General features: G+C 31.5%; 1 protein-coding gene across 1 annotated transcript in view; it reads left to right on the plus strand.

Moving 5' to 3' along the window:
* Positions 1-25106, plus strand: part of bowl (brother of odd with entrails limited) — a 38201-nt gene extending 13095 nt beyond the window's left edge. The window contains exon 3 of the mRNA XM_068761869.1: positions 23073-25106. Coding sequence (XP_068617970.1) covers positions 23073-24363 — 1291 coding nt within the window. The 3' untranslated portion in view covers positions 24364-25106. The remainder of the gene's footprint in view (positions 1-23072) is intronic.
* The last annotated feature ends 1597 nt before the right edge of the window (positions 25107-26703 follow it).

Raw genomic sequence — 26703 nt, forward strand, 5'->3', positions numbered from 1 at the left:
ATCCAATGAATAAGGACTCGTTTATTTTCGATGATTCTCAAAACCAGACCGAGTTATTCGTCTCGCATTAAGTTACGCGTTTTTTCGAAGCGATCCGTAATTAGTTTAGAATCTGATGACTCATCTATTTCTATTGACGGCGAGACCGGTAATGGAAGAAATAGTGCCGTACAGACAGAAAACTATAAATAATAAAAACACCATCAAATAGTAAATTTTAATACTACAATTTTCAAGGAATATGAGAAAATTAAACAAACATTGAAATACAAAATACATATATGCACCGTGTTTGCACTCGATATCTTAACATTTAAATCTTTTTTTGTTACTAAGTTTTCTACTAGGTATAAAGCTGAACTCTCTGAAATTTCCAATCAAAACAATTTTGTGCCGCAACAAATAATATTTCAGTCGGAATAAACAATATACTAAATAATATTGCTATAATATTACACAAAATGATTGGTTATAGATTTAAAAGCCTTAAATACGTGAATGTACACATAGATCATTCAACTTTTACACCTATTAACTCGTATAGTATGATCACTAGGAAATATGTTACATTGACTTTTTTTTTATTTGAATGCAACGTGCAAATAATTTCTGGCTGTGCAAAGTCAGCAAGGAAAGATAGTAAACAATAATTATGTTGCTATCTGAATGCAGAATTATAAGTAATTTTATTATCATTACATTATTTATTATTTCTAAAATCATTGGATTTTGATAAAAGTGTACTGTACAATAATTAACAGCAAATGTAAACAATCATCCTGTATATCAATATGCTAAAATTTTTGTGAAGATTCGTTCCGTCACAAGCATTGGTTACTTGATTATACACTAGTAATGTTATTTCTACTCTGTGAACGGTTGTGGGCGTGAACGAACATATTCACGCATAAAACGCTACAGACAGAAAGAAATACAGTCAACAAAACCATTTTTGTAATTTCATTTTTTATTTAATAATTTAATTAGCTTTGTTTAGTAACAACATATTTCAATATAATTACATATTTTTTTTCTGACGCTACTGTTTCATGAGTTGTTAGGGAACTCTTTAAGCTCTTTCTAAAATTTAAGTCATTAATGTTACGTTTATATTGAAAATAGGTGCGGCAAAGAGCCAATTTAGTATGAAGTTAAAGAGTAAATAAGTTTTAATGTATTATATAAAATCAAATAATCTTTAACGATCATCATAGTTTCAGTTTTAGGTCTTCCACTACTGGACACGGCCGCAAATTTCCAATAAGACCGGACTTTGACAACGTCCTCTGTCCAGCTTAAGAGTTGATATGTCCCGCTGCGTTTGCCGATCTGTAGTCTTTTCTCCAGAACCTTAAGGCTCCAGCGGCCATCTGTTCTTTATGCTATATGGCTTTCCCAATGACAATTTTCAACTTTCGAATTCGCTGTGCTTTACTTTCCTTTATTTTCGTTCGATCAATGTTAACAAATTAAATGTGAACGTTGAAAAATACACTTGTACTCGAACATGAGCAAATAAACAGAAAATTATAATGTACAGTCAGAATATTATTCGTCGCAAGCGTCATTATATTATGATTGCTTTTATAATCGAGACGTACCTCGCAAAGCATAATACCGGGTTATAATATCCCTTGCTATAATTAATAACCACGAATGAAAAACACGCTGACGCCTTTGACCCACCAAGGACAGGCGAACTGCACGCTAATTTCACGATTCGTCGAAAAATTTGATACTCCATAACGACTGATACATAAACGTAACAACATTTTGAAATGAGTAACACTATATGCTTATAAAATTATTTCTACCTCACGAACCTTTAAAACGATGAGGTTTTTAATATTATACAAATCGCTAATAAGTCTAAATAAAATGTATTTTTAATCACAGTGATATTAATATTGAAATTAATAATTATTTTGCTATATTAACTAAGGTAACATCATTGCTTGCGTCTTTTAAATAACATCCTTGTTCGGTATGTATTTTGAAACATGTTTTGATTTACAAAGAAGCGGTTAAAGCGGATACGTAAATGCATACAACGCTAGTTAGTTATGAAAAAAAAATCGTATGAGAAAAGTTCTCATTAAAAACTTGCACTTGAGTTAAAGGATATAAAACGTGTACATCTATGTGTAGGAACATATTATTTTAATAATTGTGGTAAAACTTTATGTTAAAGATTAGAATATTATAAAAAAACATATTTTGTAATTGAATATTAAAAAGGTTCATACAACATTCCTTTGTTTAATAAAGTCTGCGCAAGAGTTATTATCGTATCGAAGTTTGCATTATCTCGGGGCTCATGTGCAATTATGATTGGTCTGGGACCACATATAATGGAGAACGGGCAAACCTCCATTCGCTCGTTTTGATCGCTCAAGGGGCTGCAGCAAAAAGGGATATCAAATTAATACTGAATCCATAATAAATCAAAGGCGCAGGTGGACTCGGTCGCGAGAAACAGAATTTCGCCTACGGATATCTTTAGAGATGATCGTGGTCGGGTCGATCTTTGCGTGATTCTATGTGTATTTCGTTTGAAAATTTTATACATGTGAAAGGAATTTGAATTATTTAAATGTTATTAGCAATTTTGAAGGTGTTTTATAATGAAAATATGCACGCGATCTGTTTCAAACATTCTTTTTGTATTATCTCTCGAATGCCACAAAAATATATATTTTTCTATTACGATTACATCAACTGTGTTTATTATTTAGAACGATTGCAGCTGTTCATTAGAAAAAGAAACATCGATTTAACTACTAGAACAGGAACACGAAGTTATATATGAACATCCATTTGAAATAATCGTGACCGTGGTTGAAGAATAATTAGACAGAAACGCGTAGCGACGTACGATCGCCGATTTCACAGTTTCTTATTGGCTTTTGAAAGTTCTTTCGGATCGTGTTCAGTCTCGCGTTGAGCAATTTTTAGTGCCGATATACTCTGAAAATATTTTCATAATATACCTGTACACCTGCGTCTCAGAAACAAGGTTCGTTGGTTTATTTATTAAGAAATACGTTAGTAAATTGCCGTCGGGTAATTCGATATCAGAACAACAATCTTCGGTGGCGGAATCTGTTTTTGCAGAGAGAATTTCGAATGAACCAAATTCGTATGCATAACATGAATCGAAAGGTTTATCGTCAACATCCGCCGCGAACTCGTAATCGACAACCTCGAAGACATCAAGATCAAACGTTAAGAGATGCATTCCAAATTTGAATTATTCAGATGCTATTTCAAAACGCTTAACGACAGGTAGACTTATTATTTAAATTATACATCAGTTTTGCATGTCTGGTTGCAGAACGTTTTTTTGTCTCCTAATTCCAACCAATTATGGTTGCGTGATTCGAATCACTGGATATTCTGAATCTAAGTTAGGTTAAATAAAATTTAGAGATGCAAGCTTAAAACTTGAAATTAGAGAGGAAGGAATACATGGCATTTGTATTTGGCTACAATAACTTGAATAAAAGATTTAAATCTAAGAATCATATTTCAATGATTATAAAATTATTTTAAGCTCACAGTATATTCTTAAGAAAATTTCCTGTGTTACATAAGGTTTTGTATAAAAACGTATGAGTTTTAATTTTCAATTAACATTCTACCGATACAATCGCGTCCATTAATCATGCTTTGGTAATGGCAACACAGAAAGCAGCGTTCGCTTGTAATCCGAAGACCTGTCTCATACCTTTACTACTTATACCCGCGGCTTTGCGTGCGCGATAACGTCATTCCAAGTTGATAGCTATTATTAAATTTAATTTTATATTACAAATGATAAAAATTAAATATTGCAATCTTAAAAATAATATTGTAAATATTAAATCATTGAAATACCAAGTATTAAAGCATAAACAAGTGTATATTTTTATATAAGTAAAAAAGGTTTAAACTTTTAAAAGAAGAATTTTCTTCGAGTGGTGTTGATGTACAGCGAAAAAACAATGAAAATTGTTTTGTTAATTATCTGCGTTAGAATACCAGCTATGTATCGAAGTAATTTTATTTTATTTTAATATTGTTTATTGTACACGCTAGAAAACATGTACTCGTAGCTTTATATATATAATATACTTCAAAACAATTGCACTTTGAAGGTAGTCGTCTTTCGTTCCTTTATAAAGTTTAAGATAAATTGAACTTTAGCGCATGGAAATAAAACACAGATTCGACAAATAAAATAAATCTTTTTAAACCGCGTGGGATGTCACTTATGGTCGCTTTACTTATTCTGCTACTTGTATAGTTTTTAAAAGCTGTTAAGCTTGTAGTAGCAGTACAAAGCGCTTTAAGTTTGCGTTTAAGATAATCACTTAAAACAAATTGTTTTTTACTTTAATATATACTAGAATTTTGATTCTTTTTTCTAAAATAAAAAAAAATACTTTTTTATGAAACAGTTAATTTATTATTATTTTTGAGCATTGAAATTCTACATGTACTTCACGCTAGCGCTTACGAGAGCTTCGATCAAACATTTCCGAGTAGTTTTGAAGAGTCTGGACAAACATTGACCGGTCTTATACAAACAAACGCAGCTATGCCCGCTGCATCTACTCGACGGCCTCTAAAAGACGAGTCCGTACCAAGAATATTTACATTGGATCCTCCAAATGAATATGAATAAAATAATCTCCAACATTTAATGCCCTAAAAACTTTTTTTGTCAACTCTATCTATACAAACAAACAATGGGTTGCTTAAAAAAAAAAAGAAAAACGAGTTTTTAAAGTATCCAAAACCTTAGATACCATTGTCATTTCTAAAAGCATGCAGGAAAGGTATCCAAGGCGACTTTCTGTTCGTCATTAATCATACGTCGACGTGAGTAGTCAGATAAAGTCCACGAGAGGCAGACACTGTTTTAATACTACGTGACGAGTATGAAGCTGCTTTATCTCAAACATTCTGAATGTTTTTTATCTCTGTGAAAAATTATGTGTATTTTCTTTGTTTATTTATTATATAGTAAAGAGTTACGACGACTTTTATGTTAATTGATCAAATACATTTTAATACAACTAACAGAAATATTATACATAAGGTCAAAATTACTCAGTTGCTCAGAACACGTAAATAGGTAAACCTTTTTCATAAACCTTAAAAATTCACAAGCTACTCGGCATTTTTTTAAATTACGGGTAGGTAAGGTACAATATTACTCAACTTTTCAATATATTAAACAAGGTGATTGATTTGATTACAGACGTTAAAGCTGTAAAGTTTGTTTGCATAGATTATCCATCAACAAAAAGCTTTGAATAACTCCTACTTTCAATGATTATGTATAAAATGATCACTCTGAAATATGTTACAATATTTTTTTAAGAGAGAATGCGTTAGAGCAATACTTTCTGGCAGCACAGAGTGTGCAGGGATAGATAGTGAACAATAATTAATTTTATTCTGAATTTTAAAAACGCTGTTGCTTACTATAGTATTATGTGATATTTTATGTCTTAAGGCGTTGATTTCCTAAATGATTTTAACATGCGCCATTTAAAAGCATTACCGACTATTTTTTAATCAACCTATATACAGTGATCCGAAAGAATCCATCCATAAAACCTCCTTTGATTTTGTGATCTGTCAACATTTATTATTTTACACATACAGATTAAAAATCATGATTTTCTTTTTAATGTAATAATTATATAAATAAGTAGGTGTAAATAGTGCTGTAATGTTAGTACACCATTTATGAATTCTACGTATTCTAAAAAAGGTTTCTAATAACTCGTGTATAATTATCAGGCAATTAAGAAACGAACTTAAGGTCTATGTACAAGTATGTAACTGATGATATCAGAGGCATGGTGGACGGGTGTCTACGATATTTTAAGAAAGATACGGCTTTTAACCGGTCGTCCTTGGTGAGTTCAACTCATGCTTTGTAATTTCTTTCCCATAAAGGCAAAACAATATAAACTATTTATTATTATTTTGAATAAGAAAAATATTTAAGATAAATATGAAGGAAATTTTTTGTAGACTTTTGTCTTGTTGTGGATGTCTATCAGGTGATATGATAATAATGTTGATGACCTAAGATTGAATGTATCTTTAAGTGCAAATACGTAATAATATCCTAGTTTTTGGAAGCCGTTTCTAAAGAAGTATCTATTCCAATCAATAATCTATGTTGACATTAAGAAGTCCAGAGACCATTTTAAATTATTACGCAAAATAGGCTTAACAAATTCTTTAGTAAATGAATTATACCTTCAAAAACTATTCTCACCTTAATCCCTTGACGAAATGTGTTATTCGTACGGAATCACAAAAAACGCGCCTCAACTAAAGCCTGTTCTAAAAGAGAATAATCGCGTTATTTATTACTACTGCCCCAAAGAAGCCATCTTTAATCTTTTCAAAGCACGTACAATCTGATTTTATGAGAGATTAAAAACGCTGATCGAGTTTTAAAATGTTTTTTTATGTAATAGTAATAAAATTAATAGTTTATGACTGCTATACAGTTAGATTTTATATTAATTATAAGTCTAAAATTTCCTTAAAAATTCTTATTTACTTTATTAATAACAAAAAATATTTATTTCAAAAAACAACTGTTCGTTATTCGTCAGTAAAAATATTACAAAGCATTTCATTTTTAAATTTACAAAATCTCGACTCTTGATATTTATCCTGGTTGCTTAAGAAGTTAATTTGTATTTGAAATGCAGATTAAGTTTAATATTTATGAATATTCTTTGCATGTTTAAAAACTTTAATGTTCTAACACTTTTCCATATAGAGTATTAGAAATATTAACGAGGTAATAAAATGATCAAACATTACAATCAATTACTGGTAACACTTAAATTCGATTTATGATGAAACCAAAATTAACACAAGTCTTTTACCCCGTTGGCCTAATTGCAGCTTCAGTGCCTCATAAATCATAAGCTGTGGGATCGAGCCGCAACAAAATTGTAGCAAGGATTCCTAATTGGATCTGTATATAACATGAACCTATCAATATACATTGATTAATAGTATCAGGAGACCTCAGTATAATTGCCAGCTGGGATCGTCATGAATCAACTGCCAGAGTTATAAATCTGATAAGTGGAACTCGTTTTAAACGAGTTGTATAACAACACTTCCTAAACTACCTCGGTCGTCGCTTTTCTTAGTACTTTTTATATTTAAACATCTACATCACTCGTTTCTTGTTACGTCAACGTTTTGTACCAATTCGAAAGACGTTTCAATGTTCCGCGATTTACAAATAGCTAATTAGTGAAATGTTCAATTAACTGGGCAACGTTCACCGGTGTTTAATAACAGCAAAAACACTACACATCTCGTATTACCTAAACCAAAACGAAATTAGAAAATCAGATTGTGTTTCGGAACTATTGAACCATGTACAAATTAAGTTTCGACTTTTTTAAAGTTTTTATTTTGTTAGGCGCCATCAACTTTTTTGTTGTCATTTTAATTTTCTTTTATACACATGCGGCATTTTGAATAAATTTTTAATTTTATTACTACATTATGTCACAACAATCAAGACGTATGTCGGTATTATGAACTAATAAAAATTATAGCAGGAAGTAGTTTTAATGGGCAAACTTCATTTGAATAACGAAAGGTGTAATAAAAGAAGTGGATTTTCACAGCTGCTTCGTAATTTGATTTATTTTACAAGTTTATTTTCACCAATTATACACAATTTTACAATAAAAGGTAGTAAAATTAAGAATGCTTGGTGTTTGGAAGGTTAAAATTCGTTTTAATATAAGAGAAATTTCACATACGTTACGTCAGGTGGGTAAAGCACCTGACACACCGTCTGCAGTCGAAGCAGTGGGCTCAGCGGAGTCAAGTACGCAGCACAATGAATGTTTGCGTCAGTCAGAGGTGAAATTGAGTGTGAAGCGGCAGCGGCCAGCCGTCGCCCCCATTACGTCGCTTGGACTGTGCCCGCGCCGCCAAACCGGCTGCGGATGCGTTATTGTATGTAACTGGAAATGTTACTGGCGATATTTATCAATCTCATATTTATTATAATGTTTTTCCTTTCTTTGATTTATTTTTTTATTAATAAGATTTAATTACATTTTTGTGCTTAGTTACTTATATGATGGAAGGAAACTCCTGAAACAAATATATTTTATTAAATTCTGGACTCACAAACCAGTGTCTGTAAATAATTAAATAAAATATTTAAGTTTATATTTCTGTATTAAGATCATATCAGTCTATATTTACTCAATCTACAGACCTGTCCCAATTTATTCAATGAAATAAATTACAAAGGACATATAGTATTCCATTAAATTTCGTGGAAAATAATAATATATTTTTAAATTCAGAATTATATTCAACTTATACATTTTTTATTTCATTAAATTACAATAATGGAATGTACGTCAACTTGATTACCGTATGCACATGTAGGTGGAAACTATATTAAATTGCGTAACAGCAAAGAAGCACGCCTGTGAGATAACGTACACTATATTAAAAATGAAATAACATTGACACAAAGACTTGAATTTTATACGTATTATATTTTCTTATATTATACACTTACATTGAGCAAGCTAGACATCAATATAATTTTTTTTAATTTTACTTAATATTCAATACTTTAAAAAAAGATTAAACTATAATGTTGTACAAAAAAAAAAACTTTTGTTTCGAAATTAATATAAAACAAAACATATTATCAACTAAATATATTGTTGAATCATAAAGGCAGCTACATACCACAAGGCGTAGCGGACCAACCTCCTCGCTCCGCTCCATTAGTATTTTCCATTTATTTTTTGTCCACGTACCTGTCCGACTTTGGGGATTCGGCTTTTTTTACTAAGACGCGCGACGAACTCAAAATTTCTTTGGTATACGAACGAAAATAAATCATGCTACGGTAAACTATGCAACCACGAGTGGACGCTTGCTCGATAGTAAGGCGATAGTCAATTGTGCCGGTAGATTAAACGTCTAGGGTTTATCACCATCATTATTTCAGCCGCAGGACGTCCCTAGCTGAACATAGGCCTCTCACAAAAATAACCTATAAGACCGGTTGGAATAGGCATGCTGCATTCAGCTTTTTCCAACGACCTTTACAAGGTAGATAACCAAGGTCATTTGTCCACCTTCGATGTCCTGCTTTAAGGACCGAGCGGCTTTCTGTTATGCATTCTATGCGAGGCAAAGGTTCAATCCTTACTAACTACTATGAACTATTAAGAAGAAAGACTTTTACCTAGCTGTTTGTGATATATAATATTAGATACAATATATAAAAATCCTATCATCAAAGTCCATACTCAATTACATATAAAGGATGTAGTTGTAAAATTTTAACCACTAAAAAAGAGAATTTACGCATAGCTATTAAAAGTTAAAAGGCAGTAACTTATTTACAAAAGCTCGCTTTAGACATACGCTACAAGATTGCGCATCCCTCGACTGAACATTAATGATTCATTGTAATGCTGCTATCAATTCACTAGTTAACCAGGTTCAAGTTTTGCACATTTCATAAGTGCGTTTAAAATTTAAACACAAATACATGTACACACTGCCCTACGCCTTCTTCTAGTAGATCGCATTGCTTTTGTGACCCTGTTACGGAAGGATTTTCATAAAATTCGTTCTTATCTGACATTCACTAAAAAATATTTCTGTCAAAATTTCAAGTGTATATATTTTATAGCGCCAGAGGTAACGTGATGAGTCAGTACATAAATGATAAACTCTTATTTACACTTGTTTATAGATAGCTATATATATAACGAAGGTATTCAGATAGTTACATTTTAACTAGAATATCATTAAATCTATAAATTTATTATTTAAATAAGAATATTTAATGGAATTATTCTGCTATGTGATAAAATATGAGCTCATATATAGTCAATACAATAAATTAGAAATAGTAATAACATATCAATGATATGTTTAAAAGAAACGAAAGAATTTTATGTAGCTAAACGCAATTAGAGAGACAAAATAACACGATAATAAATGTTTCACATTCATTTTATAAAAATTTACCTAGCCATATAGATAACAATAAAAATGTAAATACACATACTCATTACAGGCACGAAGAACAAGTTGCACCGGAATGAATGTTCGACGTTTAAGTTTCCCACAATAAAAATGCTACTACCTCATGTCATTACAATTCTGCAAATAAAAAAGCCCGGCTTACCGACAACTCATTTTGTTAAGAGCCGCCGTGCAAAAAATAGTGTTATGAGAATGCTAATGCCGCTCCAGTCGTTGCGAAAATGTTCGCGCGAACAGCGCTATGCCTCATTTGCATTATGTCATACACGGCTATGTAATCGTTTAGCTACTATCCATACATAAATTTCTCAGCGTTCAATTCGTCTTTTAAATATTTTTAAAATAAGAATTCTTGACGGCCAAACTATTTTTTTTAAATATCTTAATAACTAAATGTTGTCTCGTATTTTTTTTTTAATTTCGAGTTACGTTTTTATATTGATACTAACCTAATGTTCCCATAAAAACTGTTTTTACACTTACTTAATTTTTTTTTGATTACATAATTTTCTATATTTATAAATCGCTGCGAAAGTTTTAAATCTATCTTTCTTTTAAACTAAACTTTTTGAAATAAAAACTAACTATATATTACAAACAAGATTAGACTTAACGTCATTTTTTTATTTCAAAGTTAACTTTGAAGTGGCGAAAGTATTATTTATTAAAATGTAAATATATTAAACCGGTTTATATATTCTTGAATAAATCAAGTCATTGATATTCAAAATTCAAACCTTATGATATCCCCATTCTAATGTTAATTGAAGAAAACACCTTAGCGTTGGCGTTCGCTTCTACTGTCTCTTTAAAATTAGTAGCATAACAATAAATTGACTTAAAGGCAACCAGCTCAGTTAGTTGTAAAGAGATAAAACATTGCGTGGGTTCCCGTACAAGCCCGGTTTAGCAGTTGCTTAAGTACAGGCTTTCCTCTTCTCTGGGTCATCATACGAAGCTATTCGAACATTTACACCGGGCCATTTCTGTTATCTCATTAGTAGCTTTATGATCAATCTCTTTTTAGCTGTAAATCTTTCGATATTACTATTTTAATTAAATTTTTAATTAGTAATTAAATTTTTACGTTTCATCGTGTAAGCAACAGGGGTTTTCTTTGACGTTGTAAATGTAACCCTGTTAATAGGTACTTTGATAAATAATTTACAACACGCTTCGAAAAAGTTTGATGCATACTGAATACCAATTTATTTTATATGAAACTCGATAACCTGCAATATTGCGTATTATAGACAAACATGAAAATCTCTGGTCATAAATACTATGCTATTATTTTCGATTCAATAAATTGTGTCCGTTTAACAGAAATTATTTTTAACTACCTATGATATCTCTCGGTCATAAAGATTTTCCTCATAAAATATGTTCTTCTTTTTCTTTTGTTTAAAACTTAGCCTAGACTCTTTACTATTAAGTTCTAGAGCTTCCTGAGGAGCCTGGATGAGTTTTCATGTCAATTTTCCAAACTTCATGGGGAGCTAATTAAGGGATAATCAATTTACTAGCAATAATTCGATTTCGTAAAAGAATTTTCACTAAAAGAATTACGAATTTAACTATTCCTGCAAGTTAAATGTGTTTAATTAAAAAAATACATATGTTTTACTTTTTCTTAAATCAAAAACCACATGATTATCACCAGCATTGCCAACAAATGATCAACCTAACAAGATTTGTTAACGTAAGTTCGATTACATAAATGCTGTTAATGTATATAAAAATATAGATAAGATAACCTCTTATTGACATTACTAAAATTAATTATTATTTACTATCTATCCTTGAAGACTGTACTGGTATGTCGCATTTCAATAGAAAAAAAAATAGTTGTAATAGATTTCAGATCGATCACTTCATACAAGAACATTGGAAATATGTTAAAAGCTTTAAAGACTCTTACTGACAAATCAGCTATACTTTTAGCCCTTTTAAACTTTTACATGTATAACCTATCACAGTGTATACCTAAATACCTTGCAATATTAAAAGATATTTTACTGACAAAACCGTCCGCTTCTTTCAAATAACTTACATCAGAGGTATGGATACAAAATGGCTGTTTAGATTAAGCACTAATGAATGCATAAGAAACCCTAAATTGGAACAGTTCGTTATAACAGTATCCGCCACTTTATTATACAAATCGCGGGATTATGTTAATGCAAGCTATTTATAAGCGGCCCGATCTACCTCAGCGTCACTTTGCCGTGTGTCCGTGGAACAATAAATTTATGTATTATCTTCGGCTACTGTTCTTTCTACATTCGTGTGGGTTTTAATTAATGTTTCAAACTACGTATGACGTAAATTTATCCATTTTAATAATTTATAATTTTTTTGTTGTGTTGAAAAGTGAGATAAATTTATTTGACATTCATTGTTTGTTAAAATAGCACATTGTAATTTTAAACGTACTTTAAACCTAATACACTATTATCTCTGTTGTCTGAAGTAACTATTCAAAAATTTCAAAATATTTAAACAATATGTTTTTACATGTTGTTAGATATTTATACATATCTTTTTACTTTAATTGATACATTTTTTTAAATTTAATTGACATGTTTTATTATTATCCACCGATGAGAATTCTAACTTCTGTAACAGGTCTACACGTAGTGTAGAAGTCAGGAGACCAACAAATTTTGTATTGAAAATATTTATTTATTTATTATGTAAGCTTTAAAAACATAAATCACTTTAAAATTATAAAAAAATGTTTACATTTCTTGTATAATAAACGAAATATACCGATTGTAAAATATTGGTTATATAACATATTTATTTATATTGAGTAACATATCGAACTTATTAAAACTTTAGCGACTTTACTCATAGTACCTGCGAATAAACTTATTATGTTATGAGTTACCGTAGTTATTTAGTTTAATAATTAGTGTCAAAATAACAGAAAAATACAAAGTACAACTAAAACTAAATCATAGATAATTAAACATGAAATGGATCGTAATGTTAGTAAGATTAATAAACGTGCGAATATGTTTTTGTCTTACGTTAATGCCGAAGTAGTAAGTAAAATTTGGTATCATTAATCTAGGCGATAGGAGGCTTAGATGTAGAGATGAGCTGGGGAAGGCGGCATGGTCGGCGGAGGGGGGTCGGCCAGTGACCCAAGCTGTGGCATTCCGACGCACGCTACGTGCGGACCTGCTCTCTTTACTTTTAAATAGAAAATATATAAAACCTCCATCGACGGATCGACATGTTTTATGCGTGATATAAGAAATGATTATAGTATTTTTATGACCAATTAAATTTTAATAAATCAAGCGACGGCAATTAAATAAATTTATTTGAATTTTCGATGTCGTTAAAATAAATGATATAATTTTTTTTAAATATATCGTTTTTGATAATAAGTCTTCCAATAGTTCGTGTTGTATGTACATATGCATGTATTAGTTTCCTTTCAGAGAGAAGATCCATTGTTAAAAAATGCACTATCGAAATATAGCTTAACTATTTTTATTTTTATTTACATTTTAGCCAAAATCAATCTGGCTTTCTGGGTAAAATTGGACACAATCCGCAATCACTATAGTATCAAAAAATATTTTACTATCCTGTACTGTAATAGTAAATAATTTGGAATTTCGTGAACATGTGAAATTAAATATAATTTATTTAATTACAAGTAAATTAATACAGCGCGTTATTAAAAAAAATATTCGTACGTAAAAAAAACTTTTATCTTTTAACTGGAGAGGCGGTTAAAATGAAATATAATCCTTTAACGCGCTCTAGAATTTATTCAGTTAGCATCGGCGTATTTATCATAGTCTGTCAGTTCTGAGAACTTATTACAACCGAGTCCATGCCAAATGCCAATCGATACACAATCTAGAGCCCACGATTGAGTGCAAGAAAAAATTATTTCCGATCCGGATTGTTGGCGTGCCAGACTTTCATTTCAAAGGTATTCGATTCATTTAACACTAACGCTGTAGTGCTAAATGAAATTAAAATAAGCGGCAAAACTTTGGCTCCATTTTCGCGATACTGTCAAAACAATCACAATATTTGTGAAACGAAACCGTCCTCGTTTTGAAGAACCTGTTCTCTTAACATGCGTACATGTGGCGGTACGTTTCCTCAATGAATTTTATTCTTTAAAAAAAATACACTTCCAACGCTTTTTAACCGCTTAGTTGACTGACCGAAGGTTTTTGTTCAATTGCATGGATCCGCTCAGTGGTTATTACAAATTCGAGAATGTTTTTTACGCTCGCAGTTAAATATAATGAGTCACTTCCACATTTTCTTTGCCGGCGCCATCTCATATGGTTTTACTTCCACCGAAACATATAATGTGACCGGTGCCCGTAATTGAAATTATTTTTAATGTAAACCATTAAGGACGGGCCAGTCCTCTCGATAATTTCGGGGCTCGGTTTTTTATGTCCGCTCCGTGCCTTGATGGGATTCTAAGCGACTGTCCATCGCGATCCCTATCTCGAAGTATAATATGAAAAGACAGACGTTACTTATATTTTATTTAACGTCGGGATTGATCGAACTGAAGATAAGTAAGTTGAGAGGGAAAGATTTGTTAATGTCATTAGTTATGTATTCTTAGGGTAATCTCTGAGACAAATGAACGACAGTTAAAATAGTTTCCTTGTAATTGAGAATGCTATAGGTTATAAGTCGCACACAAAAATAAAATTATGTTTCGAAAATAAATAAATTGGAAAAAAGAGTGTTCTAGAATTATTATATGTTAGTGGGTTCATCCATCTAATTATCCGCAGTAGTGATTTTTTCTCGCGGTTGCCTGGAAGAGACCGTTCTTAACCATATAGCCTATTCCTACATAATATACAGGGCGATTCTTTACAGGTATAGAATCATTAAAGCGGTGATTACATATCGTTTGCTGTCAATTAATTTGTGGTACGCCATATCGTAAAATCAATGATTACAGAAATAAGTATAAATAAGAAAAGTGATATCAAAATTCTACTATATTAAATTATATTGAAACTATATTGATTACTACATGTTAAAATCAATATATGTTACCATCTACAGATTTTGTACTACCAGAAGTAACCGGCCGGACGCATTTCAATAAAAAAAAAGTTAGTGCTTTAAAGAATTTGATGACAAATGTAAAACAATATATTCACCACTTATAAGATTTAACACAAAAGTGTTAGCCAATTACACTATATGTTTCTATATAAATAACTAGTGCAAAAATTAAATTCAGAATCAAACTTCTTATCGGAAACTTGACATTTCTTTATGATCACATACTTATTTTCACGTATTAATTGTTACTAATTTCTCTTGATATTAACTGAATTTAATATATGTTTGTATTGTTTAATCTTGATGAGTAAATGAATAGCAAATTATATCACTTTATCGTCATCACCTTCGTTTTAGTAAGACACTGTTAGACATGAGCCTCACTGATAATTTCTGTTTTTACATTAGTCGCTTGAGCAATCGTATTTTCTTAAATTCTTATATATTTTGTACCAAAAAGAAATAAATAATTAAAGAAGATTTTTATAGTAATCTGTATGTGGAGTATCATTTCATTTTAAACTATCTTTTCCTAGATAGAAGTTCGATGTTTAGTATAGTTGTGGGTTTATAAAAAAAAGGATGTTATGTTTGGTGAGTACGAAGATTTTATTGTCTAGGCCGGTTCGGTGCGAGCGTTTTCAAAGTAACTTGGTAATTGCCTTGTTAATTTGAATACGTTGGCGGTCTCTTTGATGTCGGTAAAGTCGTTTGGCCGGTGGTTCCAAATCCGTCATCCGACTTTAATCGCGCACAGACCTCTCAATCCATTTCATAACTGAGCTATCGCGTTCATTAGATATTTATAATTTATTGGTAGTAATTAGATGTTTGATATTAAACTTTTTTTTTTCTTTTCATCGTATCGCTTTTTCTGCATCTGTTAATTGAAACAAACAGGATTTTCGACGAACAGGTGTTTAGTCATGGTACATTTGTATATAACGGTATGTTCATTGATTCTATCTTGAATTGTCTGAATCGGTCGAACTGTTTAAAACGTTAATTATGAACGAGTTGTTCAATGCTACAGAGGGAATTACGTGGCTGACCTTTGTTTTCGTTGCAATTATTATGATATCGTCGATCACTATACTATTTACAATAATGTAAAGCAATCTTATTACTATAATAAAATTTATAGCGTACGACTTGGTAGTGATATTTAATTTGATTTGAATCAGATTCATATGTAACTCATTGAAAAACATCAGGTTTACTTCTTATTTATATTCTTATTAAAGTATATATCACATAAACAATACGTTAAAAGTCGTCAAAAAATTTAAAGATGCGTTTATATTTGGCCACTTTTAAAAAGTTGCACAAGTAATAATTTACTTAGTAATACGTACTAAAAGTATTAACAACCACCATATATTGTGTGAGCGAAAAAGCACGTGCTCAAAGTACATAAAACAAATGCGTATAAACGCATCCTTACCTCAGAACACTGTAAAGACTGTAGAAGATCGTAAGAAGACAATAACTGATTTGTGATGAATAGAGATAGAAATCTGATTTACATCGATCAAGGAAACTTAGTAACGTCAAAAACCTTTGCTTGCTCCGAGGCAACGTGTCTTTGTGTTGTGTACTCAAGACGTAACCGGTCCCCTGGCCGTTTCAATATTTGCACGTCGCTCGACGTGCCGATGCCCATGTCCCTGTTGTGGATTCCATTCATGGATACATTCGAACTTTCCATTTAATTCAACACGTTGTTTTACGTCAAATGAAACTTACTGAGGTCCATTTATCAATTGCAATTTAATAACCATTTTAAACATACATTTCAATAACAAAATCTTAATTTTTTTCACCTGGTGGTTAGTCCATATAATAATGACGTTTTGTAACTATGTATGTAGTCTAAAGTTTAAACTAAAAAAATTCTAATTCGAACCTATTAGATAGAGCTATTACGATTAGAAAGAAAACGAATGTATTAAAAAAATAAATGCCGTGGTCTGTTTTTAATCGTATTTATTTAAAATCGGTGTTAACTGTTAATGTGAACAGTTTTTTATATAAATTGCCCTGAAGTTGCCCTGACTTTGTACTGGCAAAAGATACTGGTTTGTCGCAGTCAATTAGAAAAAAATACATAAATATAATGTATCTCAAAGGGAATACTTTTTTATTGATTTACAGTTTTATTAATAAGTAATGATTACAAAGAGAAGTTTTCTGTTTTAGACACTGCAATATTTTAGCAATGATTATACATGTTTTCATTGCCATGCTTTGATTACACAAATTTTTGTTTCATTACGTCCCAACAGGCATTTTATTATTTTCATTGGCGTTAACTGTATGACCGCTGGAATCAGGTGTTTTATATATCCTTCGTGAAATTGTTGTTTTAACTGTCATAATTTTTCTTTTTTTTTTCTTAACCAATTTTATGCCACAAATATAACAAAAATAATTATCCCAATTTCGTGGAGTCATTCTTGAGTTTTGATCTACGCACCGCATTTTTAAAATGAAGTAAGTTCATTTAAAAACAGCTTTTTTAATACCCGCTTATGTTGTTGTATTGTTCAGAATAAGTTAGGAAATGCTGATACTATATGTAATAATAAATTTTAATTCCCTCTTGTATTATACATAGACGAACATATAATCAAAAATTTCAATATTGATAAATTTTGAAATTTTTTCCGTAAAGAGACATAAATATTTTTATTACAAAATTATGAGACGATCAACGCAATTACGTGTTTGTAAGTGATATGACCTGTCGATAACGGTTTAATGTTTCACCACGTCCGCGTTCGTCAATCTACGACATGAAATAGCATGTCTTGTTAGCGCAGTAATGTACTGGCTACACATATAAGAAATAAGCGAAACTTCAAATACTTGAACTCGATGATTCGAATTTTCAAGTTTTCCTTATAATGAATACTTTTTTTGATAATAGTAGTATAAACATATTAAGCAGTTTTTTTTCGCCTCCTAAGTCTTTATTTTTCTTTATTAACTAAGTCCATTTAATCGTTGTCTAGAATAAATAACCTTTTGCAATGAGACCGTACTTCATCTTTTGCCTGATTCATCTAACGTCTTTTTATTTAATGTATAGTGTGACTTATTTTTATAAACAAATTATTACTAAACGTGTTGTATTTTCAATCGTGATAACAAAATACGACAAATCCTCGGAGCAACAAAGGAATTTGAAAACTTGATACGAGATTAAATCAAAATCTCGTTGAAACAAAAAAACCAGCGACAAGTGTGAGACTCTTAAATGTATTTATATGATGATTGCTATCGTACATTAAAATATTGTAACTGCAAAATAAAGCTTAAAATTTTGTAATTTTTTTGTTTTATACATAACATAAAAAAGTTTAATTATATGACAGTATATTCATCCATCATAACGCAATTCTAAATCTTTCATTCTAATGAGAATACAGTCGAACTGTGCCTCACTTTTTAAATCAGGATTTTAATATTCTCCCCATTTCACTCAAGTATCCTCTAAAATAGGATATTAGTTATAGTTCACAGGCAGACAGATGGCACAAAAAATAATTTTTATAACAGAACCATCACTTCTTCTTATTCATATAATCCACTTTCTTAGTGTACATTCGATGTTCCGGTTACTGGTTCGTCTTCACCCCCCAATCTTAAGACCACTGGCCACCAGCTGTCATTTGTTCTACCTATTCACAGCCATTTCGACTCACCAATCCGCTTGTAATACGTGAAATATTGTATTAAACATAGAAAAAGTTATTATATTCTCTGAAATATCTACTACAGAATAATGATATATTATACGGGACGCATTCTCTGCATAGTTTAGCTGATGGTCGTAGTAACGAACCAGTCTGTACGCATCGCTATTAAAATACGACTAACGTATGGTGTATGTTTTCTAACTTCCATAAGAAATGTTTGTAATTAATATTTAATTATTTATATGCCTTGCTCCCCCGTTCAATGTTTGTGTAATTATTAATTACTTGAGCTCAGCAGTGTGGAAAATATGGTAGCAATGCGAAACTACATCGCGTGTTTAATTATTTAATAAGTAAAAACAGGCATAGATGCCATTCAGAAGTTGTTGATTATACAGTACATCAATTAAATTTTTATCATAGGCGGCATCGTTGATGTTTTATGAAAATGACTTTTTTATTTCATTTTAAAGCACAGAGAAAAATTGCGTGTTATATTTGAATTAATTAGAAAAATGATTTATTAATGTACTTTTATATATATTTAAGGTATTTTAGAATAGTCTGTGGTTCGTTATAGGTTTTTTACATTATAAATTTTTAATTAACATTGACTAGATATGAAACTAGAAACATGCGAGTGAATTTAGCGCCACGGTAAAGTCATATATACCATGCCACAATTGTTGCTGCTATTTTTTCTTTCCTGTCCATTAAGCGATAGAACCGAACCTTTCTTAAATTACCATATTTATAAAAATACAAATCATTCCAATTATGAAAATGGTATCCCATACAAATCTTTTACTGTTCTGGTTGCACGCCTGTGGCGTTGCATAGTTGCCTGTATCGGTAAGAAAGGCAGGTAGTTTTCAAAGCTACCAAAGCTAGTAAAAACTAATAAAGCTTGGTGACTTTTCCATATAGCTTTGTTATTCTGCTTATCATTAGATATATGAAATATATGAATATTAGATATTATAGCTCTCCGGTTTATATATTAGTATTACTTTGTGTTTTAATATGTATATTCATCTGGTTTCCAACACTTTGCATTACTTAGTGCCCGTCCACTCTATTTTTTCTCGCTAACCAAGTTGATATTTTTTCTCGGTTGGTTAACTTGGTTTTTTGGAAGAAGTCACCTTTCGCGATAAGACCGCTGTTTGTACTTCATATTAAGCATAGTTTATATATTTTTTTAATCTGTGTTAATGTAAAATAAGAGGACGTCTTATGTTACGCTTATCAATCCGTGGTCTCTACACCAGAACTTTAAAGCTCAAGTAGCAAACTATGTAATATTTGAAAGAAAAGGTTCATCTTGCAGTCTTAATAAAGTTTATGAAGGATTCTTTTTACTATCAAATTTAATAGCGATACGTTTTTCAATACATGCTTATACGAACCTTGATTTTTTTTTATTGAATTCCTCCATTATTAAGAATAATGTTTACCGCAAGCCAATCAACAAGTATTTAACGAATTAATAACTAAATACTTCCGATGTAATTTCGCGGATCTTCGCCTTGGCTAGTTTCCTCAAATTTAGATGTTAGCAAACTTTAATTACCAGAACAGTGAACTTTGCATGACAGGCGTCAATTAAATACTCATAGTGTACGTAAAAATGCTATAACTTCTTTGTGCTGCAAATCGTTTCAATTATTTCATATTTTAAATAGTGATTTGTTATTTACTGATAGAAGTGAATGATTTGAAAATATTTCATGAACTTCTTAATAATCTCTTTATTATTCGTCTTTTTTTCTGTTACTTTATATATATACATATATATTTAAATAATTTTTGGTACATCGTAAACAAAAATACAAAACAAAAGATCATTTTTTTGGGACGGTAAAATAATCAAATCTATATATGCTTCATGTGGATATATACATACTTTACGTTTAAACCTTTTCACCTTAAAGAAACAGGACTACATTTTTCTTGTAAAGGGTACACTATGGCCCTTATTGATATTAACAGATTCTCAATTTCAAAACTCTTTCACATACTATATAACAGGGTTGGTCAAACTTCTTGATACCTGAGCTATAATTGTAAATTATAATTTTTTTGTGAATCGCAATGACATCAGTTTTAAAAAATTATTCGAAAAAAATATGTTTATATTAAATAATAAAAATTATTACTTCCCAATAATTATTTCAGATGTTTAGTTAATACTGATTGATGTTTAGGTTTCACGAATTTAAAAGTGGAATAAAATGATCCACAGAGATAATCCTTCGAAAGCCGCACGTGGCATGCGAACCACAGATTGACTTCCGCACCCATCCAGTCCTTGCCACATAAAACATTTTTTTAGAACATGATATTAAATTTAATATTATTTAATATTAGCTCCGAAATAACCTATCAATTCAAATTTCAGGTTGTAAATTACTTATTAAAATCATTCAATTCTGTAAAGACGAACATAAATAAAACCTGTTCTTTTAGATAAATGCATAAATAAAATGGAATTCAAATTTGGAGAAATGGAATCATGATTGTTTCTGAAGAAAGGCAATTTAAAAAAGATAGACACAATATCGGTAAATGATTAAATTTTATCTTAAAGCTGATGTATTATAATACGCCGGCGTCGGCAATCGAATACGGCCGCCGTTAATAATATTAATCGAAGCGATTGGCCACAAAATGCTTTTAACGTAATTCGATTCGGCCGAGCTGGAACTCTTATGGAACTGAACCGATTTATCTAGAGCTCCTCCTCCCCCCTCTGCTTATAATTTTTACACATAATGGAAAGAAGCACAGAACGTTTTTACGGTCTAAAATAACTGGTTAGTTGATTGTACAGCGACGCAGCGTCGTCGATATCGCCTTGAGTCTAGAGTCTCGAATTACCCGGATCACGTTCAAGGTGCGCTTGGGCAAAGCGGTGGTCAGTGACGCTTAAACGTACACTCTGCTAAGAAATAGCGATATGTTGCCATCTCTACAAAAACCTTGTGTTATGTACTTAATTATTCAACTCTTTAATCTTTATCTAGACACTGGAAAACATAATAATAAATAATAGAATATATAAAATAGGTAAAAAAAACACTCCAGGCGGTTCTTTTCATACAGATTGGATTTATTTGCTAAAAAAAAATTCTACAAGCCCTCATCAAATGGTAGAAGGGGTTAGAATCCGTTTCTTATAAAATACTACATATAAAAATTAATTTCGATAAACAACCAGTAATGAAGCCTTATATTATCATATTTTATCACATAGTAAAAGGTAAAGTATGCGAAATGATAACGGACTTCACTAACTAAAGGTACACATGTCTGTCAAAAGTTAATACAGAAATGCTTTAAAGTAATAAAATTAAATTAGTTTGGGGAGGCTCTGGAAACTACTGGTATAATAAGGCTTCTCATGTCTCAAAGCGTTTAATGTAGATTAAATGATTTTCAAGGTTTTTCAATAATAAAAATTTGTTAAACTCCTCTTTGTCCTAGGCGAATCATGTCACTAAAAATTAAATATAATCATTGAAATTAATATACTTGAAAATAAATTAGTGTACACTTTAAACTAGTTTATACAGGATTTTTGGTCATAAATATAGAATTATTAAAATGGTGAATTCAAAGCTAGTTTGACATAAAATAATAAATGTAAAAATACACCCCATCTATAATATTTACGGTCTAGATATTTAAAAAAAAATAATGATAATATAGTAAAAAGCGTTTTCAAAATTCGGATTTCTGTATATCAGAGTTAATTGTTGGTAATTGTTACCGTTACCATTGTCCCTGAAGACTTTGTACTACGCAAAGTTTGCTTATCTAATTGCAAAAGATTGAATTTTAATTAATATATCATATTTTGGAATGATCACTTTATATAGGCTGATTGGAAATGTATGTCAAGATTTTAACGTTTTTGCACACGAATGAGCTATACATTCGCCCGTTTATAGTTTTTACATCTATTATCAATCACTCCGTATAAAGCGATTTTTAATATAGCTATAATTACAGAAATTAAATTGCAATTTCAATTTCGATTTAAGAGGAATGAAAATTATTCTCTACATTCAAGCAACGGACGCTCGATAAATATAGAAATCTTCTCAGGCTCAATTGGACTCCTCCCCTTAGACATTAATTATAACATGCAATAGTAGAAATTAATACTGAATTAATTGGAAGCAATTTATATTTAATAAGATTTGTTTGTTGCAGGTACATACATTCAAAAGAGAAGCCATTTAAATGCACAGAATGCGGAAAAGGTTTCTGTCAGTCGCGTACCTTGGCAGTCCACAAAATTCTACATATGGAAGAGTCACCTCACAAATGCCCAGTATGCAGCCGGAGTTTTAATCAGCGATCCAATCTGAAAACGCACCTACTCACGCATACAGATCACAAGCCGTATGAATGTAATTCTTGCGGGAAGGTATTTCGAAGAAATTGCGATTTGCGGCGGCACGCTTTAACACACGCCGTCGGGGATGTACCACCTGGTGACGTACTAGACGTCGGTGAAGAGGATATAGGAAGACCGGGATCACCGATTGAACCAGGATACGATGACGATGATCCAGATCTGTCCTCGCCAGAACATTCGCCCGTAAGGAGAGCACGATCGTCTTCGATTGAAAGTGTTGGCCGAAAGCAAAGTGAAGAAAGACCGAGACGAGCATCACCGTCTCCCGTAGAACGTACTCATTGCCATCACAATGAACCCAGAGATAGAGCAAGTCCCTACACAATGCGACCGCAAAATATGGAAAAACACAAAATGTCTACATCAGAATTATATGAGAAGCGTCGGTACACTTCTGAAGAAATAATTGAAAAAGAAATGCGTTACACGGAAATGCCTGAACAACAAGTTAGACACCCTCAACTACAAATTCGAAGAGACCTGCATCAAGTACAGCCTCCGGACCCCTCAAAAGTTGGACACTTAACAAGTCCACCTTTAGATCCCGGACCCTCAGGAATGTATTTGAGCCCATTTAGAAAGAGAACACATCCTCCAGATATTGGAGATAACGTAAGAACGTGTGCTGCTGTTTATCGAAGTAGGTCTCCCGAACCCACAAATCTCACAATGCCTCGACCATCTATTGGGAATGGAGAAGTTGTAGTCGCAATGCCTCCGACAATAATAGGCATACAATCGTATCATAAATTTGGTCTGCCAATGCCTCCTCCGCATCCTCATATAGCTTTTGGACCTGTCGCTCATACAGTACTGGGTCCACAGCAAACTGTTGCTCAAGATTTAATTGTGAAACACGCACCGCCCAAGGATAGCATACCGAGTACATCAACAAGCGTCACTAATTGCAAGGATCTTCCGCCATCGCACTCAAAAGAGTCTGAAGAAACGTGTTCAAGTGTTATTGCCAACGGTATTAAAAACATTGTTGGAATACAACCATGTACAAATCCAAAGCCTGGAACAAGCAACTCAACTGGTCCGAAGAAAGGTTTCAGTATAGAAGATATTATGAGACGTTAAGTTAAAACTATTTGAACTTTCCAATTTTATATTATTAGACAGATTTTGTAAATAAATAATTAGTTGATAATTCATTTTGTTTAAGCTATGAATAATTTTGAAAGTATTATTAGATAATGATTTGTGGTATGCGTTATATAACTAGAGTATGTGTGTCCGTAAGCGCTATAAGGATTTGGTTTTCGTGAAGATCTCATAAAATTTGTTTGTGCAGTGTTTTGTTTACCTCCAAATTTTAAAGGTTTAGTTAACAAAATTTTAGGCCATACCTATGTTTATTTTGTGTGTTAATGTTTGAAATCAAATTGAATTATGAGGCGAAATATTTTTGTATATCCGATATAAAATGTTAGGGTATTCTGATAAATAATATTATGTATTGCAGATCAAAAGTATAACTATGACTGGTTCAAATGTGTTATTTATTATTTAGTTATTTTGTAATGAGATATTCGTGTTAAATAATTAATTAATTAAGTTAAAGCAATGTTTTTGTTTTATGAAAGTACTATTTATTAAGGTACTTAGACTGTTGTAGCATATTAAGTTTAAGACTTTATAGAATTATAAGAAAATATGTTGCAAATTTCATGCCGAGCCTTGAAATTAATTCAATATATCTGTGTAGCAAATATCATAAACGTCGAACGTTGATGAATTGAACGTTGATCGTCACTAAGAGGCACATGCTCGTAGGGCGTTTTATTGATTGATTGAAAATAAACAATATTTGAAATTAGAAGTTAAAATAGTTGTTGCTCAGATGTATGTAACTTAAGATACGACTTTGATTATTGTAAATTCGTACTTTTATAATAATAAATTATATTGAGTAATTTGTTTCTTTAATTTAATCCGCACAAAACAACGAAAAGGAATTTTGTAAAAAAAATCTTTTAACATGACAATAGGCGTGATAGAATAATTATTGAACTATTTGATATATAATAAAGAATCTAGATGGTGAATAACCTGGTGATAAGTGTTTCAATAAATGTAGTGCAGAATTATACATACAACATATGGTGTATAAAATACATGTTTATAGCAGTTTATACCATATATAATGTGTATATATTTTATATATCACTAGCTGTCCACTGCTCGCTTTTTGTGGCGTAATATAATTGCCCCTATGACCCTTTTGCTTGTAAAATTTCATAAAACCGTTTCTTGCCTGACCTTCATTTAGCAAACGGAATATTTTTACAAAATATAAAGTCTCTATGATAATACAAATCTCGAAGAGAGTGTTGGTTGAAATCTTTTATTCACCTCTTTTTTAAAATAGACAAAGAATCGAAAAGTCGATTCACCAGGTGATGAGTGCTCAATAACCTGGTATCAGGGATTAATAATACAATATATAGTACCATGAACATGGATTTGAACACTATATTAAGAAAAGGAGTCTGTGTTTGGCACTAATCGGTGTAACATAGCTCCTGAAAATGCCCCGTGGAGGGGTGAAACACGTGTTGAGTAGTTTGGCGTTGGCGGTTGTGTGATTCGCATTATTTGCCGCATACGCATTTATCAGCGGGCGGTGCACTTTATTGCACGACTACCACTGCATGTGCGGAAGTGGCTAAATATTAGTCCTTTTCTTAATTAGGATGGACTTCTGCGAGGTAACGCCTGATTCCATTAAATATTGAACATTATACTTTATGTGATTTTTGGGAGGAGGCCTATACCTTTCAGAGGACATCTATCGGCTAACACGATAGTGACAATAACTTTATGAAGTCATTAAATAATTACTAATAATATACCGAATACATTCAACATCCGCGTAAGTATAACATTGCAAAGAGATTATCAAAGATATATCAAAGCTGAATTTTCCGTTTAGTATATTCAAAGAGGAATTACGGATACATATTTACTATTCATACGTTAGAAGAAGGTAATAAAAATTTGCATTTTCAGGGTTTTACAGCTTTGTTGAACGAATGATTTAGCAGCTGTAAAGTATTGTTAGCAGCGGCCATAGTCAAATTCATTGAAGACTGTTGAGACATACTACATACATCTTATAAGCTTCCATAGATTCACCATGCGGTAATCGGATCCATCGTATTATTGAGACGGGGTATGGGGCTGACGCATTGCATGCTCAAAAGGGCCTCTCGACGTCAACCTTCACTGATCACACTCTACTCTCTACCAAGACAAATTTTAAATAATCCTGTCAATGTTGCTTTTGAAGTCTGGTCTAGAAACGAGCTAATGTTCGCCTTTGAGACACATGTCAGTAGGTAATAGAAAGATTTCATGTTATTTCTCCCGCTGCTACTTGCACTATATATAAATTCATTGTTAACTGTAGAGGTCAGA

This window comes from Battus philenor, unplaced genomic scaffold, assembly GCF_028537555.1.
Source record: "Battus philenor isolate CCGP_79_NKW_IND1 unplaced genomic scaffold, ilBatPhil1.0.hap1 SCAF_15, whole genome shotgun sequence".
NCBI classification, from domain to species: domain Eukaryota; kingdom Metazoa; phylum Arthropoda; class Insecta; order Lepidoptera; family Papilionidae; genus Battus; species Battus philenor.